The sequence below is a fragment of the Chlamydotis macqueenii genome, chromosome 1 (assembly GCF_036417535.1).
Source record: "Chlamydotis macqueenii isolate bChlMac1 chromosome 1, bChlMac1.mat, whole genome shotgun sequence".
NCBI classification, from domain to species: Eukaryota; Metazoa; Chordata; class Aves; order Otidiformes; family Otididae; genus Chlamydotis; species Chlamydotis macqueenii.
Genome location: NC_141556.1, coordinates 49,729,612 through 49,744,886, shown reverse-complemented (window position 1 = coordinate 49,744,886; position 15,275 = coordinate 49,729,612). Strand labels below are relative to the sequence as shown.

General features: G+C 35.4%; 1 protein-coding gene across 11 annotated transcripts in view; it reads left to right on the top strand.

Annotated features, from left to right (window-relative positions):
- NR2C1 (nuclear receptor subfamily 2 group C member 1) overlaps positions 1–15,275 on the top strand; it is a 59,234-nt gene that overhangs the window by 42,032 nt on the left and 1,927 nt on the right. For all 11 annotated transcript variants that reach the window (XM_086750454.1, XM_086750420.1, XM_086750395.1 and 8 more), the window contains 5 exons: positions 947–1,131; positions 4,436–4,598; positions 6,687–6,808; positions 9,944–10,083; positions 12,031–12,168. In XM_086750454.1, coding sequence (XP_086606580.1) covers positions 947–1,131; positions 4,436–4,598; positions 6,687–6,808; positions 9,944–10,083; positions 12,031–12,168 — 748 coding nt within the window. The remainder of the gene's footprint in view (positions 1–946; positions 1,132–4,435; positions 4,599–6,686; positions 6,809–9,943; positions 10,084–12,030; positions 12,169–15,275) is intronic.

Here is a 15,275-nt window from a genome sequence, read left to right as displayed (position 1 = left end):
TACTGTAAGGTTTTTTTTCCCTGAATCACTAATTTTTTTTTGCAAAGCTACCAAGAGCTATCTCAGCAACAACCTTATTTCTGAGCTGGTTTTCCTTTGTTTCCATTTTGTTACACTTAGTGATCCACTAAAGCCATCTGATAACTTCCCTACACATGCACAGTAGGAAGCTTTTGTATTTCTCTAGCTGATATTAAATTACCTCATACTGTTTTCATGCATTTTGCCTCGCTTGCTCTGTCTGCAAAGGGCCCCATCAAAAGTTGTTTATTCCATTTCACTTTTCTGGCTCTATCTGTAGAGTATGACAATGCAAGCTAAATGACATGTTGCATGCTGATGTTAGAAGCAGGAGCATATTTGTCTGTAATCGTGCACTTTCCTTATTAATTTTTTTTTTGTGGGGCAGGGTGGGAAACACGTCTTGCTGCCTCTCTGAGTTGCTGGTCATTACTGAATCGCCTTGTTCCCTTGCAGTTAAATAAAGACATAAAAACCAAAAAGGCTGCAGCAGAATTCTTTTTCTACTTGCTTTTAAAGGTGGCTTTTTATACCTTGCTTCTTTCCAAACATTCTCCTACCCTATTACTACTGACTCATTTACACGAGGAAGAAAGATGCTAAATATATAATCTAGTGCAGTCTTATAGTCCTGGTGACTGACTAGTGAGTGGAGATGATAAATTTTCTTTCTGCACTTGCTTACCATCTCTAGCATTATTTCTGAAGAAATAGATAACTATTACTTGTAAAAGTAACTGTCTAAATATTTCATATTTTAGAAGCAGTGCAGTGTCTAATTGATGCATTATGATTACCCATTTACTGAAAATAATAATTTTCTTCCAGGTCTACTCACACACTCAATTCTTCATTTATGTAAAAGATTCTTCTGCAATTATCTGCTGCCAATATGAGAGAATTAAAATCTCTACTTTTCCCTTAGGTTGAAGCATGTCAGGGAGATTTAAGTACACTGGCAAATGTGGTGACTTCATTAGCAAATCTCAGTAAATGCAAAGACGTGTCACAAAGCAGTACAGAGCTATCTATGATTGAGAGTTTAAGTAATGGAGATGCATCATTATCTGAAATCCAGCAAGAAGAACAAGCTAGTAGTGATGTTACAAGGTAAGGCGTATTACACTTGAAAATATAGGTAATTTAACTGCATTCCAAATAAGAGTCTGAGCTCGTGTAGAAGATAAGTCTTCTAAGATTCTTCCAAGTGAAATCAAGGAAATTCCATTTACAAAATAAATACTTTCAGTTGTTTGTTCTTGAAATGAATTTCATTGTAAATCTCACAGCTGATTTTTGTGTGCTTTATATGTCTCAGATCTTGTACTAAAGTCTAAGTACTTTGTTTCATCCTAGAAAACTGATTCTTGGAGATCTTGAAAAAGCTTGAAAAAGCATTTTCGTTCTACACAGGAGAACTCACATAGTTCTCACTGTCAATACAAATACATTCATTGGGTATCTTACAAACATGTGTCCTGTACTGGTTTTAACTGAGCCATTTTGGCAAGCGTATGTGTAAGATACTCTTTGCAGTACATACTCAGTTATTCCATCAGTCACAATAGTGTTCGTCCTTGGTTGTCATCTCACGCAAGCTTCTGACAGCTGTCCCAGCAATATTCCTTTACGCACCATCTACATTGTACATGCTGTTTTGAAAATGTGTATGTGGAGTAAATCCACCAGAGAAAAAAAAGATTGATATACAGTGAACCAGTTTGCACTGACTGAAATACATCATTTCCCTGATAGTCTCTACTGCTTCATAGAATTGCAAGCAGAATGCGTTTGTTCTGGTCCTTTCTTTATATGCTGCTTAGAAAGTCAATGTGACTATACAGGTGCTGATTTGGGCCTTTGCTGTGTCCTCCTTGGTATAGAATAGAAGAATACGCTGTGTAGGTAGTACTGTTGTACGTGCTGATAAATTTCAGCACAGCTGAAGGCTGTACAAAAAGATGCAGTAATAGGGTTGCATCTTTCATTTCTTTGTTTCCTGGCACTTTCAGATACTTGCTTTTGCCAGCTTCAGTGTTTCTATTCAGTTTTTAAAATCTGACTTTGACAAGGCACCAAGTTTTTTCAGCCAGTGAGTTTGAAAGAGCTCTGATTCAGTTTAATGCATACTCTTGTCCAGTAGGTAGGTTACTGAATAGATTTCCAGTGGGGAGGTTTAAGTTAAATATTCCTGTGCAAGGGAGGTTGTCACCCTAGTAGAAACTAAAATTTTTATCTAAATCTTTTATTTTCTTGCCAGGCCTTATGCCAGCTTGATCTAACAGACGTAGATGTTTACTGAAGAAAAGGAGTTTAAGGGCTTTCAGGAAGCAAGATTTATCCATCCATGTTTTTAATGTATTTTATTATATTCCATTGTTTGCAGCTACAGTAGTTAAGCTTTCACTTTTACTGACACAAATGTACAAATTTGTTGCTAGCATTCTGCTGCTGTTATACAGTAATGTTATATGCCTTGTGCTCTAACAGCTTCATTGTCGGTGTTCATTTTTTTACAGTTTAGCAGCAGTCCTATATATCTGTTAGTAACTGGGCCTGATGAAAAGAGAACCAAAGTTTTTTCTAGCAAAGGATATAAAGGCCATGTATTTTCATGTTGATTATACCTTTTTTCCTCACTTCATGGGCCAGATTTTAATGGCTTTCAGGCAAGCTTTGTTCTAGATTTTCTTTTCCTTGGTGTTTTACCTTGCAGTCATTGCTCATGTTGGGGCTTCATTTATGAAAAGGACCTACAGTGCTGAGCTGCGAGGAAGCAAAGCTTCTACTGACTTCTGCTGCCTTCTACTCTCCGTTTATGAGATAGGAGGGAGATTTCTTTGAAACCAAACATTTAAGAATAAATTGGAAACAAAGTATGATAGGCAGACATGGTTAACCAGTGCACTGCTCTTCTGCTTATACTAGAATAAATACAGGATCTTGGCAGATGCATATGACATTTACTTTTTGGGGAAAGGAGAGATCTTTTTCCTCTCCCACATTTTTGTTCCTGCTGTGTGAAAAGCCCTGCAGAGGTCTTGTTTTTCCTAAGCAGCAGCTGCCACTGAGCTGCTGGGTTTTCCTGTTCTACTGAAGGCTGCCACGAGTTAGTCAAACAGGACCTGAAACTCAAACCTCCTAGCAGGAGACCAATAACATAACTTCTAGACCTTACCTATGAATGCGTTCCCTTCATCCCTACTTTCCATATACCGGAAGACAGCCCTGGTCTATCTGTGTAATCCACTTGTGCATGTCAGAGTCACCCTCATGTGTGCACATCGAGGTACACGGGCTAGTGTAGGACAAAAAACTATTTCATTTACCATCTCAAGCCTGAGGCAGTGTCAGCAGCTCTTTTACTGTGTTGTTTTGTCTGATTGTAAATGGTTGTGTCAAACATAGTAAACATTTAGATTTTTTTAGCATGTTAATGAATTTACATAGCTAAGGAGTGTGAGAGAAGAGAAGGTGGCAAAATTCTACTCCAGAATTTGGCATTACATCAGTGACTTTAGATTCTGTGGTAATAAACATATGTCTATAAATTGAGAATCAGCTCTACATACAAGCTGATAATCAGCTTTTGTAAAATTTTCAGACCTCAATGCATAAATTTTTCATGCAACACTGTATACAAATTATATTACTGTCAGGATATGTCATCTGTCTGTAGGCAGTGATCAAGTCTGTATATTTTTTATTGAAGATGTATCAGTTGTGGTTCTCAGGTGTATTCATGAACAGGAAAACAACAGATCTGTTATCAAGCAGCAAAACAATGAGTAATATATCTGTGTTTATCCTGACATCTCCCCTGTAAAGTTTGTGCGTATGACAGGTGTCACTGCCCCACATCAAAGGATACTAAGGATGGTATTGAAAGTATGAGAGTGCTTTCTCTTATATATTTCAAAATAGTCTTTTCAAACAAAGTTGAATAACCTAACCACAACTTATTGCTTAAAAAAAAGAAGCACTTATTCTGTTTGTACTTCATAGCAGCAAAAATCTGTAAAATTTGTATGTCCATTAAGTTGCTTTAACAGCAGTCTGATGATCGTGTCTTATGCCAGCACTCTCAGTAAACATCACTAAAGAGATCTTGAAAGGCAAACTGTGATTCAGCAGCACAATCAATATGTCAAAACTGTGAATTTGTTGGCAACTAGTGTGAACAGGATCTGCTGCTAATTTTTGTTTCAGAGCAACTGTAAGTTGGATTTTTAAGGGATTTTGTTCAGTGGAGTGGCAGGAAAAGCATGCTACTGACTTTTATTTTCCAAATCTGGTTCTCTGAAACAGACATCTAAATACAGGTTTCAGATGTGCAGATTCCTCCTAAATTGAAGCGGTCTCTAAAATGAAAATTTGTTTTCTTTTTTTTTGTTTCTTTGTTGTGATCTTACAGGGCATTTGATACTCTTGCAAAAGCATTAAATCCAGGAGAGAGTGCAGCATGCCAGAACTCTGAAAGTATTGAAGCCAATGTACAGCTGATTGGTGGGGAAACAAGCATGAATATCGTTGAAATAGAGGGACCACTACTCAGTGATGCACATGTAGCATTCAGGGTACTTAATACCATTTTACTGTTGACTGTTTATAACCATTTTAACTTATTAATATAAAATAATTGTTTGATTAAATCTTATTCTGAATTTCTTAGAAGAGTAACTATTTGTTCAGGTATTGGCATTCATTTGTGATGAATGCACTGCTTTTGTTGGCTCGTTAACTATTTGTTTGGGAAAATCTATGGCTCTGTTCAGTGATTTAGCTGCACTGTTTATTTTATAGCTTCTTACCTTAAAAATACTAGGTAATCTGTGCAAAAGAATTCAGATAAACAAGAGTCACACAAAGCAGAGAGAGTCAGCATCCACATTCTCACTTGTGCACAGGTAGATCTGATGCAACGTGCAACTGGATTTTGAGACTCTTAAGTGTATTTGTCAGTTTCTCCTTTGTGTATATTCTTTTTTAGTATGGTATTAATTGACTTTAATCATTAAAGGATAATATGGTTTCTTTTTTAGTAAGCTGTATATTTTCTGGCTTTATTTCTCATTTTACAAGCCTGCAGAAATTTTTCTGTCGATTTTTTTAATCATCATCTTATTCATGGACAAATGAAAAAGCTTACTTATCTGAAAACTTTTTCAGTATCAGGCATTTTATTAAACTTTGCCTCTCTGTGCTGGTTTTGACTGGGTTAATTTTCTTCACAGTAGCTGGTGAGGGGCTGTGTTTTGGAATGGTGCTGAAAACCCTGTTGATAATACAGCAATGTTTTTGTCACTGCTGAGCAGTGCTTACATAGAGTCAAAGCCTTTTCTGCATCTCACACCACCTCACCAGTGAGTAGGCTGGGGATACACAGGGAATTGGGAGGGGACACAGCTGGGACAGCTGACCCCAACTGACCAGAGGAATATCCCATACCATACGATGTCATGCTCAGCAATAAAACCAGAGAGGAGGCTGGCAAGGGGCCACTTCTCAGGGACTGGCTGGGCATCTGTTGGTGGTGGTGAGCAATTGTTTTCATTTGCATCACTTGTCTTTCTTGGGTTTTATTTCTTTCTCTTTTTTATTTTTTTATTATTTTTTTATTTTCCTTTTTGTTATGATTTTATTATTTTGTTTCAATTGTTAAACTTTTTATCTCAACGCATGAGTTTTCTCACTTCTACCCTTTTGAGTCTCTCCCCTCATACAGCTGGGGGGTGAGCGAGCAGCTGTGTGGTGCTTAGTTGCTGGCTGGGGTTAAACCACAACACTCTCTCGTTGGCACATGTTTTGATCACTCAAATAAACATCTCTCTAATGCAAATGTAAGGGTTTTTTAAAAAATGGTTAGCCAAGCCATTACATTAAGAAGTATTCATTTCTGAAGATAAAACCACAACACTATATTTAGCAGTTTTGGGTCAAATCCCACTTTTTTCACATATGCAGGTAACGCCACTTATTTTCCTCATATACATTGAGAAGGGTAGAGCTGGTCCTTCCTGACATGTATTGTTTATATTTTTAGGACTTGGGAGCAGCTGTATATTAGGCATTTTATTCACACATTAAAAGATTTTTTTAATGTTTATTTGTAAAATATTTATTAAAAGTACAAAAAAAGATGTTTTGTGCAGTCGAATTCCCACACACACCCTCCCCAGGAATTGTGGTAACTCCTGATTTTTCAGGCCACTTCTTCCACTCCTCTGGGGGAAGCTTTAGAAAGCAATGATGCCTCTGTGTTTGTATTTTTTATGTATTTATCTGTACATAAATGTAATTAACTTCATTCTAAGTACAATGATTCTTCTAAAAATGTTATTATTTGAGAGTGTCTCAAAAGTTGAGTTTTATTTGAGATTTTCCATCTCCAAGTGTCCCAGACATGAATATTTATCTAAGGTAAAGATTCAAAATTTTTGCCTTTTTTGGTTACTTTATAGTTACTACAGAGTATAACAGTATGACTAATAAGGATAAAGGCAGTCATTCACTTTTAGTTCAGGACTATCTCATGTCTATTTGAAAAACAATTTTACTTTTTTACTATTAAAGAAATTCTAAGACTGACTTTTTCTTACCATGTTTTTTATGAAGAAAGTAACATAAGTGACTTGCACTTTTTTTTTCTCTTTTTTGGTTGCCAGCTCACCATGCCTTCTCCTATGCCTGAATATCTTAACGTTCACTATATCTGCGAGTCTGCCTCCAGGTTGCTTTTCTTATCCATGCACTGGGCACGTTCCATTCCATCTTTCCAAGCTTTAGGGTAAGTGTTCAGTTACTCTATTCACTCATGTTGTGAATGTGCACTTTTAATTTTTTTTGTTTTCACTGTCTTCTTCAGGGACATTTTAGAATATAAATCTACTTATTAAAACAGTTTTACAGATCTTCATTAGGAAGGTAAATTTTCTGAATCAAAACTACTCCCAACTTCAATCCAGTTCAAGTACTTTGGTTGGTTTTTGAAGAAGTGAGGAGTAGATTTATAACAATCAAATGCCTGCACACTGGTACTTCTTTAATACATTTTTAGTAAATAGGACTTCCTCTCAGTTTTTAATAGCTACATCCTGAACTAAGATGCTTAATAGGCAGTCACCAAAAAGAAGCTCCTCTCTGGATCCCTAAATATTGTTATTTTTATTGGTGAATTAGTAGTAATAATTTTGCCTTTAGTAACCTGTATGAAGAAAATGGTTAGGTAGATTCATCAAGTGTTCATAATTAAGATATTTAATTTCAGAGGATTTTCCAAAAGAAAATGGTTACTGTAACTAGAAAGTAATCCTTACTATTTTTACAGTTTGTGTAACATCCTACTTTAACAGCAGAATTCAGTGTATCACTTAAAATTCTTAAGCTAAGTGTAGTAATAGCATATTGCTGATCATCATGAGAAAAAAATCTCAGAATAGCATGGGGAAAAGTGATATATGTTATTTTCCTAAGAAATTTTATGAACAGACATCAAGCAAATAAAAGATACTCTATCAGCTCTGACACAAATGAATTATAAATCTTGTTTGTCTGTTCTCATCTACAGTGTTTTTCTTTAATTCAATATCAAAATAGCGTATGACTGTGGCAGCAAAGATAATTCCTTTTTAAAGTGAGGGATTGTCACCTTTTCCAGGAAGGCTCTCAAAAGCAGGATGATCTGTGATTGCTGTTTGTGTTTACTAAGATATTTAAGCCAAATGATTCTTCATTGTTTAAGGAAAGATATTATATTGTGTGTAATTGAAGCCTGTGTTTTGGAGAAGAAAAAAGTAAAATTCTATGTAGTTAAAAAATAACAAGATGAATGTGATGTTTTATTTTAGTAGAAATTCTTGCCTTGCAGAATTTCAAAATATGTAGCAAATTAACATAGCACATTATACATTTTTAAAAGGTTTTTCTAACAGACACTGCAAATTAGTGTTAGAACAACAAATGGGAATTGCTTTTTAAAAATAAAACATTGTACAGAAGACCTTTCTTTCTGAAAAGCTTTAACAAGAAATGCTTATAGAAAATCTGCTTTTTTTTTTAATATGGTGCTTCCCAATATAATTTTCTGCTTGAATAAAAAAAATGAAGGAGTAGGCTGTCTTAATAGTGTTAATATTCACCTGTGCTAGCGTTTACAGTCCTAGTCAAGATAATGTTCTATTTAATATATTTAAACACCATTTAACATAAATATACAGTTTTCCTTTTGAAGAGCTTCAGATACTAACTTTTTTCAAGTGGAGGTCTATTTGAAATTAATGCAGTTTTTTTTTATTTTGAGCACATTATGTACTGTAATTTTGACTTTTAGAAGAGTGACTCATTTCACTTTTAAAATTAAGATGAATTCATGGTACTAGTAATAGAGAGGAGCTGACGAGCCAAAACAAAAACATAGTAATGATTTTGTAAGGAAGATAGATAATTGTATCCAGGTGGTTCCCTCCTCAGGCAATGCTTTCCTTAGATAGTTGGCTTCGGCTTACTGATTTATTAATGATACCAAGTTATTGCTTAGTTCATCTTCCTACACAAGGATCTTTGTAGGCAAGAGAGATTCCTGGTGGAATGTTCATCAAGCTGGTTACAGCCTCTTAGATTTTTGAGGCTGCTTAACTTTGATGGTTCTGGTCTAAGTTTGACCAGTGGTGAAGTTACTCTAGATAATACATTTATCTACACACGTACCAGCTGAGTAGCCAGTACACCCTGATTTCACTGTTCCTCAGCATAGTCCCTTTGACAGGAGGTGAATGGAGATGTGACAAATATGTGTAGAAGCTGCATGTACAGTATCATGTCTACCATAACAAGAACTGGATCACAGTAAAAAATACTGCCCTAGGTAAGCTCTTTGTAATCCATTACAGGACAAGTCCACATTAATCTGTCATTTGGCATATTAGTATTGCAGTAAATCATTAGAAATGTTCTTGAAGATTACATCAACATTCTTGCAAAAATCCATTCCATTATAATTTTATAGTTGAAAACCTAGCTTTAATGTGGTTTTCTTCTTTGATAGGTCTTGTGCTTCTTTTAAATTTCCATTCTTTATATTTACTGGCTAAAAGTGTGAAACATGGTACCTGAATTTGACTCCTCACTGGTAGGATTTCCTTTTTAAGGTATTGAGCTCTTGTTAAGCTCTACGAGTTGGAGATGTTTGGCAATACTGAAAGTTAGGTTACTAATACGCAAGTGCCTGAATATGGATTGATATACCTGATTTTAAGCTTTAGCTTGGAAAAAAAATATTGACTACATATGAAACTTAATTTAAGGACTAATTCTTAAGAGCAAAAAAAAAAAATCCTCATGACTTCTATTTATACTTTGAAGTCTGTATTTCAAACCTTATCCAAACATGAAGGGGAATACAAAAAATAGCAGTCAGGAAGCTCAGGAACTTGATCTCACATGTTCCATTTCACATGTATTTTTTTAATTAAGAAATTATACCAACTTGCCAGATTTTAAGTAAAAAAAAAAAAAAAAAAAGACCTTTGGGTCTGTTCTACATCCACAATACAGGAACAATGCAAGCTTTTTTTGTCCATGCATGTAAATATTATTTCAATATTAGTGTAAATCCTAAGAAAACTAGTGATGGAATATGTCCAGACAGTTGTCAGTTACTGTAACTTCAGCTTGCTTTTGTGATAGAAATCTATCTCAGTTTACATCATTAAAACAGAAATTACTTCTTTACAAAAGTGACTCGAAAACAGGTATTTTAATCCTACCATGCAAATAAAAATATTTTTGATGCAGGGCTTCATTTTGGTACTGGTTGCAATGTTGAATTAGGTGAATGTTTTATGAAGTGTTCTTCAAATTGAAAAAAACAATATGAATGCAAATGGCTGATTTTATTAAGTGAAATTATTGTATTTTTTAATAGACAGGATAACAGCATATCATTAGTAAAAGCCTGCTGGAACGAACTTTTTACGCTTGGTCTTGCACAATGTTCACAAGTTATGAATGTGGCAACTATATTAACTGCATTTGTTAATCACCTTCATGGCAGTTTACAGCAAGGTAAGGTGTATACTGTACACATTGCCAGACTTTGGGAATTACTTCATGTTGTTTAAGTTTTGAACTGCGCAGAAGCTTTTTACTTTTCCTTCAGCTGTTAAAGAAAATTTACTGTTTATAGAGTTTTATAATTAGCATTGAAACAAAATAATATTCGAAAATACAGTTCACAAGATGGAATTTTTAGAAATTTTGCAAAAGTCAGCTATGCTAATACTTAACCCAAATAAAAAAAAAATAAGTAAAATTACACATCTAATATAGGTTATCACTTACTGGACTTGTTTTCATTGTGTTTCTGTGTAATGTCTAATAGTGTTCTGCTGTTCTGTTAATATACATCAGCTCAAATTAGGAATATTTCAGGCAGCTTCAATGTTCAGAACACAAGTGTAGTGTCAATATGATTCCTTTATATCAAGGGTATAAAGTAAAGAATGACCCACCTGTCCTTGCTGTTCATAGCTGTGAAACAAAGCAGCCGAATGCCGTGTCTTTACGTGTCTTGGCTTGTTGACTTCTGTATCCTAGTTTTAGACTACATGCAAGTCTTCAGCAGATCTTCACTAAGTACACTTTGTTCCTTATTAATCCTATATCCTGCATCTTTTGCGTATTTTTCATTCAAATGAAAGAGATGTCAGTTGGCCTCCTCTTTCTTTTACTCTACAGTAACGGAAATGTTCTTCTGAGTGGTAGGGAAATCTTTTAGCTAATCTTCTTTGTGTGCCTGTGACTGCTCACAAGATTGTTAGTGTTAAAAGCTAATCAGTCAAAAATAGTATACTCTTAATCTGTTCATAGTCTTAACACAGTTTTAATAAGGTTGATGCACATACAAAAATGTTAGCATTTTCAGGTTTAACTACATTTTAGGGTTATTTGCTGTCATGTGGATGAAAATTCACTGTTGTTAATGCTATGCAAAAAAGATCGGTAAGCTGTAGAAAAACAAGACTATAGATTTTTTTCCTCTCCTTTTACGATAAGGGAATTAAAGAATTATTTCAGAGAGGTTTTCACATTTTAAAAATATCTACAAGGTCCTCCTATAAATAACAAAACTAAGACAGCTGACAAAATTAAACCAAATTGATTAAACCACTAAATGTAGTGAATCAGCTAAAGATATTAAAAATAATTCTGCTAATATCTTTAGGAGTGATACAAATGGAATTTGGGAACTTTGCTCTACATAATTTTTAAGCATGTTCACCAAAAAGGGTATTGTAAACCATTAATCATGGTTTTATCATTATTACAAATACATATTTTTGCCATTTAATTTGGGAATTCAGTTTGAATGCAAAAATCAGAAATGTATATCCAGTGTCTTCTGGCTGTGTACTGCCAGCTGCAGCATCTCCAAGAGATAACAAGTTTGCGGCGCCCGGGGACCCCTGTTTGATGGATTTTGGAGGGAACAGGATTTTCATGCCACTTAGCTATTGCTGACCCAAGGGGAACAGCTCTGCACCAGTCATGTTCCCCTAGATGCAACTCAGGAAAGGTGCATAGTGCACCTTCTTTTCAGCAGTGGCATGGTCTTTGACTGACTGAAATCACCCGTGAAGCTGTACGCTAACCTACCTCTTGGCACCTGACTTTTAGATGTAGAGCATAGATCTGCAGTTGCAGTGTATCCTTTACTCAGAAGTAGTCTTTCCTTTCCTTGATCATTCCAAGCTCTAGTCCGCCTCTGATTACTGGAAGCTTTCGTGGCAGGAAGAGACCTAATTGTACAATGTAATGGGGAAAAAAAAAGTTTATTATAGCCCATAACTGTTGTGTCAAGATTATTCAGACCTAGTATGTGAGTTTATAGAGGGCGTAGATTTCCCACTGTTTGAATGTAATACAAATAATTATTTTTTAAAATGCAATGTGACCGCATTTTTTGCATGTGTTGACTTGGGGGTTTTATATTTTATGTGTGTATTGACTTAGATAAGCTGCCAACAGACAGAGGGAAATTAGTAATGGAGCATATCTTCAAATTGCAAGAGTTCTGTAACAGCATGGTTAAGCTTTGCCTAGATGGATATGAATATGCATATTTGAAAGCGATCGTCCTCTTCAGTCCTGGTATGTAATTATTCCAAATGTAAAACTTTAATCTATGCTAATTTTTTGCCATATAACTTCTGCCTGTTTCGTTACATGCAGTTAACTATAACCTGCAGAATTACTGCCTGTATTGAAGGTGTGTAATGAGGACTGTAGGAAGAGGAGGGTTAATCTTTTAATGTAAATAGTTGAATGCTGCTTTGGAGACTTAAGTTTTACTCTTGCCTCTGCCATTGTTGTTTTTTGTTGTTGTTGTTGTTGTTTTTTAATTTTTATTTATTGCTTTTAATTCTGTGCCTCTTTTCTGGGGTACTTTTTCTGAGGACCTGCAGTTTAATTTTCAGAAGTGTTGCTCTTGCACATCTAGGTGAGATGGATTGAAGTTTTATTTTTAATATATGAAAGACTAGCTCTTTGGGCATCTATTCTCACATGCAAAATTACAGAAACACATCACTTCACTTCACATGGGTATTTTGAAAATAAATATTACATTTCAATAAATACTGCATTTCTGGTGAGTGAACACCACAAACGTTCCCTTATATTATTTTTTCTGTTTTCTGAACAGTATTTGCGTAATACACTCCAAGTAACATTAACGGACGTATATTAGACAGTGAAGATAAAATAAAATAATGATTATTTTTTCATTCTGGGAGATGAGTCTACAATATGGAGGAAGAAGGGTCCTGTGGTTATAACAGATAGTGACAGAGTAATTAGATTATGTAGCACATAAGCCTGAACTGTAGAAAATTATAAAATTAATTTTCTTTATTTGAAAATGTAGAATTAACTTTTCACTAAAGACATTCAGGTATTATGTCAGTATACTGCAGGTCTTAGATTATCATTCAGAATTTAGGGATTTAATATAAAACCAAACACAAATCTTTTGATAAAATAAAAATGTATAAACCTCAAGTACTTTCTGTATCTCCAGGGATTTTTCACTGTCACATTTAGAAAGTAAATCTTCAGTCACTCCATTTTGCATTAGAAAGTTTTAAAAGCAGTAACAGCTTCCTTAATCCTCACTGCTCTGCCTTTTTTAGATTCTGATGTCCTATAGAAAAGAGCAGAGAAATTTTTTTATAGCTGTCTGAATCTAGTGACCTGCCCCCGTCAGTAGTGTAGGATATGCAGGAGAGGTGGGTATTTGGGTCTTGTCAGTTCTGTACATTTATTAGATCTGAGAAGAACTTACTTTTTCCATTCAGTTGCAGCTCACCCTTCCAAAGAGAAATTAGTTGAGGTGAGAAAATCTTTTGGAACTTGGACACTTTAAATGTGTAAATTTTAAGCAGGTTTTCTTTTATATATTTTTTTATATATGTGTATAAAAAGAATTATGAATTCTTGCTTTGCAATTTCCCTTTTATTTCTGTGATGTGGTGTCTCCAAAGAGTATCTACATCTCACAGTAAAAGTGGCAGCATGAGCAGGAATTCATGGAGCTCATCTAAGTGCGTCACAAAACCCTACATATCTGCCATTTCTCTTTTTTTTTTTTTAAATATTGCATTAATGAGAGACTTCAGAGATGAAGGAGCTTCTTGCAAATAAGAAGCAGTATAAGTAATGTCATAACCCTCCAGTAAAGATGAGAAATTCCCAGAGGATATTCCAGAGTTGTTATTCTATTGTGGATCACTAAGGAAAATCAGATCCTGAGTGTTTTCACTCTAGAACATAATCCTACTCTCAGTCCTCGAGACTAGGAGAATCTTGTGTGGGTTTATGTGTTTGCTTCTACAGTCTGCTAAAGCACAGGAACTATTTCTGTTTTCTGATAAGCAGTGTCCACTATCGGTCTAATTGGAATATCAGGAGTGCTTGAAGTTGTTTGCAATTTTTCTTTTCCACTAAGGACCAAAGAGTTGCCTGGACTTTGCACTGTTATTTCAGAAGAGCCAGGGACTTTGTTTAAGTAGAGGTGGGAGGGTGGTTGCTTATTTAATTTTAGTAGATGGTGGTTGCAGGAGACTTGATTCTCCTTTAAGTTTGCCTTACCCCAAAATAGTCCTTCCATGCCATTCCCATATTCAGAACAAAATGATGGAAGAATACCCCATTTTTTTAGCACCGTGTCTGCTAGGACTTACAGCAGAATCTGTTGGCCTGTCTGAAGAAATCAGTCCTGTTAGAGACCAGAAGATACTTCTCTGGAAAGCTACACTTGCAAAGCTATATTTACTTATTTGTTTAGTCTGAAGTTAATTTGTCTCTATCTGATTACATTTGACAACAGAAAAGGTAGAAGGAAAAATATTTTAGGAAAGACTATATCTGCTCACATGATGAGATTAATTTTCTTTAGCTCATATGCTTTCAGGATCCCATTCCTAATGATGGGTAGCTGTTTTAAAGGCAATCTGTTGTCCTGTGAGCCATATAACAAAATCTTCATATACCTGAAAGTCACATTCAATACCTTGAACAGAAGGGAGTGTTCTGGCAGCGATTCACAGGCCAGAAATTACAATTTGAGGGATTTTGCTGCTCTGCTACAGAATGGGGCTGGGCTGCACATGCAGCAGAGTCCTAAGGTAAGAAGATCTGCTTTGGTAGACCCTGCTGATTTGCTGTCTTCCCTAGCTGGAGACTTGAAGATTACTGAAAATCTTCAGTGCTAAGCCAGCTGTTTGACTGTCACAAGACAGCCTTGGACAAAGAGATGAGTGCAAAGGGAGTGCCTGGAAAACTTTGCATCTTTGTAAATGGCTACTAGTGTATTACCAGTCGTCTTCAAACTACTGGTTTCAGAAGCTGAATTCTAGCTGTGTTTCTGACATTGCTCTAAAAGCAGCACCATGAAGCAATGCATATTGCATGTCAAAGGCAACTCTTCAAAATGTGTTGCTTCTTTATGACCTTGTTAACCTCTTGTCCTCTGCATAAATTTGAATTCATGTTTTCAGAATGACTGAATTCCTATATAGGACAAAATATTCATCTGTGAATTGATGTGTTCAAGGGGAGTCCAATGTATCGCATAACTGCTAAATTGCTCTGAAAGCTTCTGTTTCTGCAGAGCTAGATCAAAACGTCCCGATTTTGTTGACAGAAGGCCATATATTTGGAGACAGGGAGTGGCTGTTAGAAATAATCTTTTATCTGAC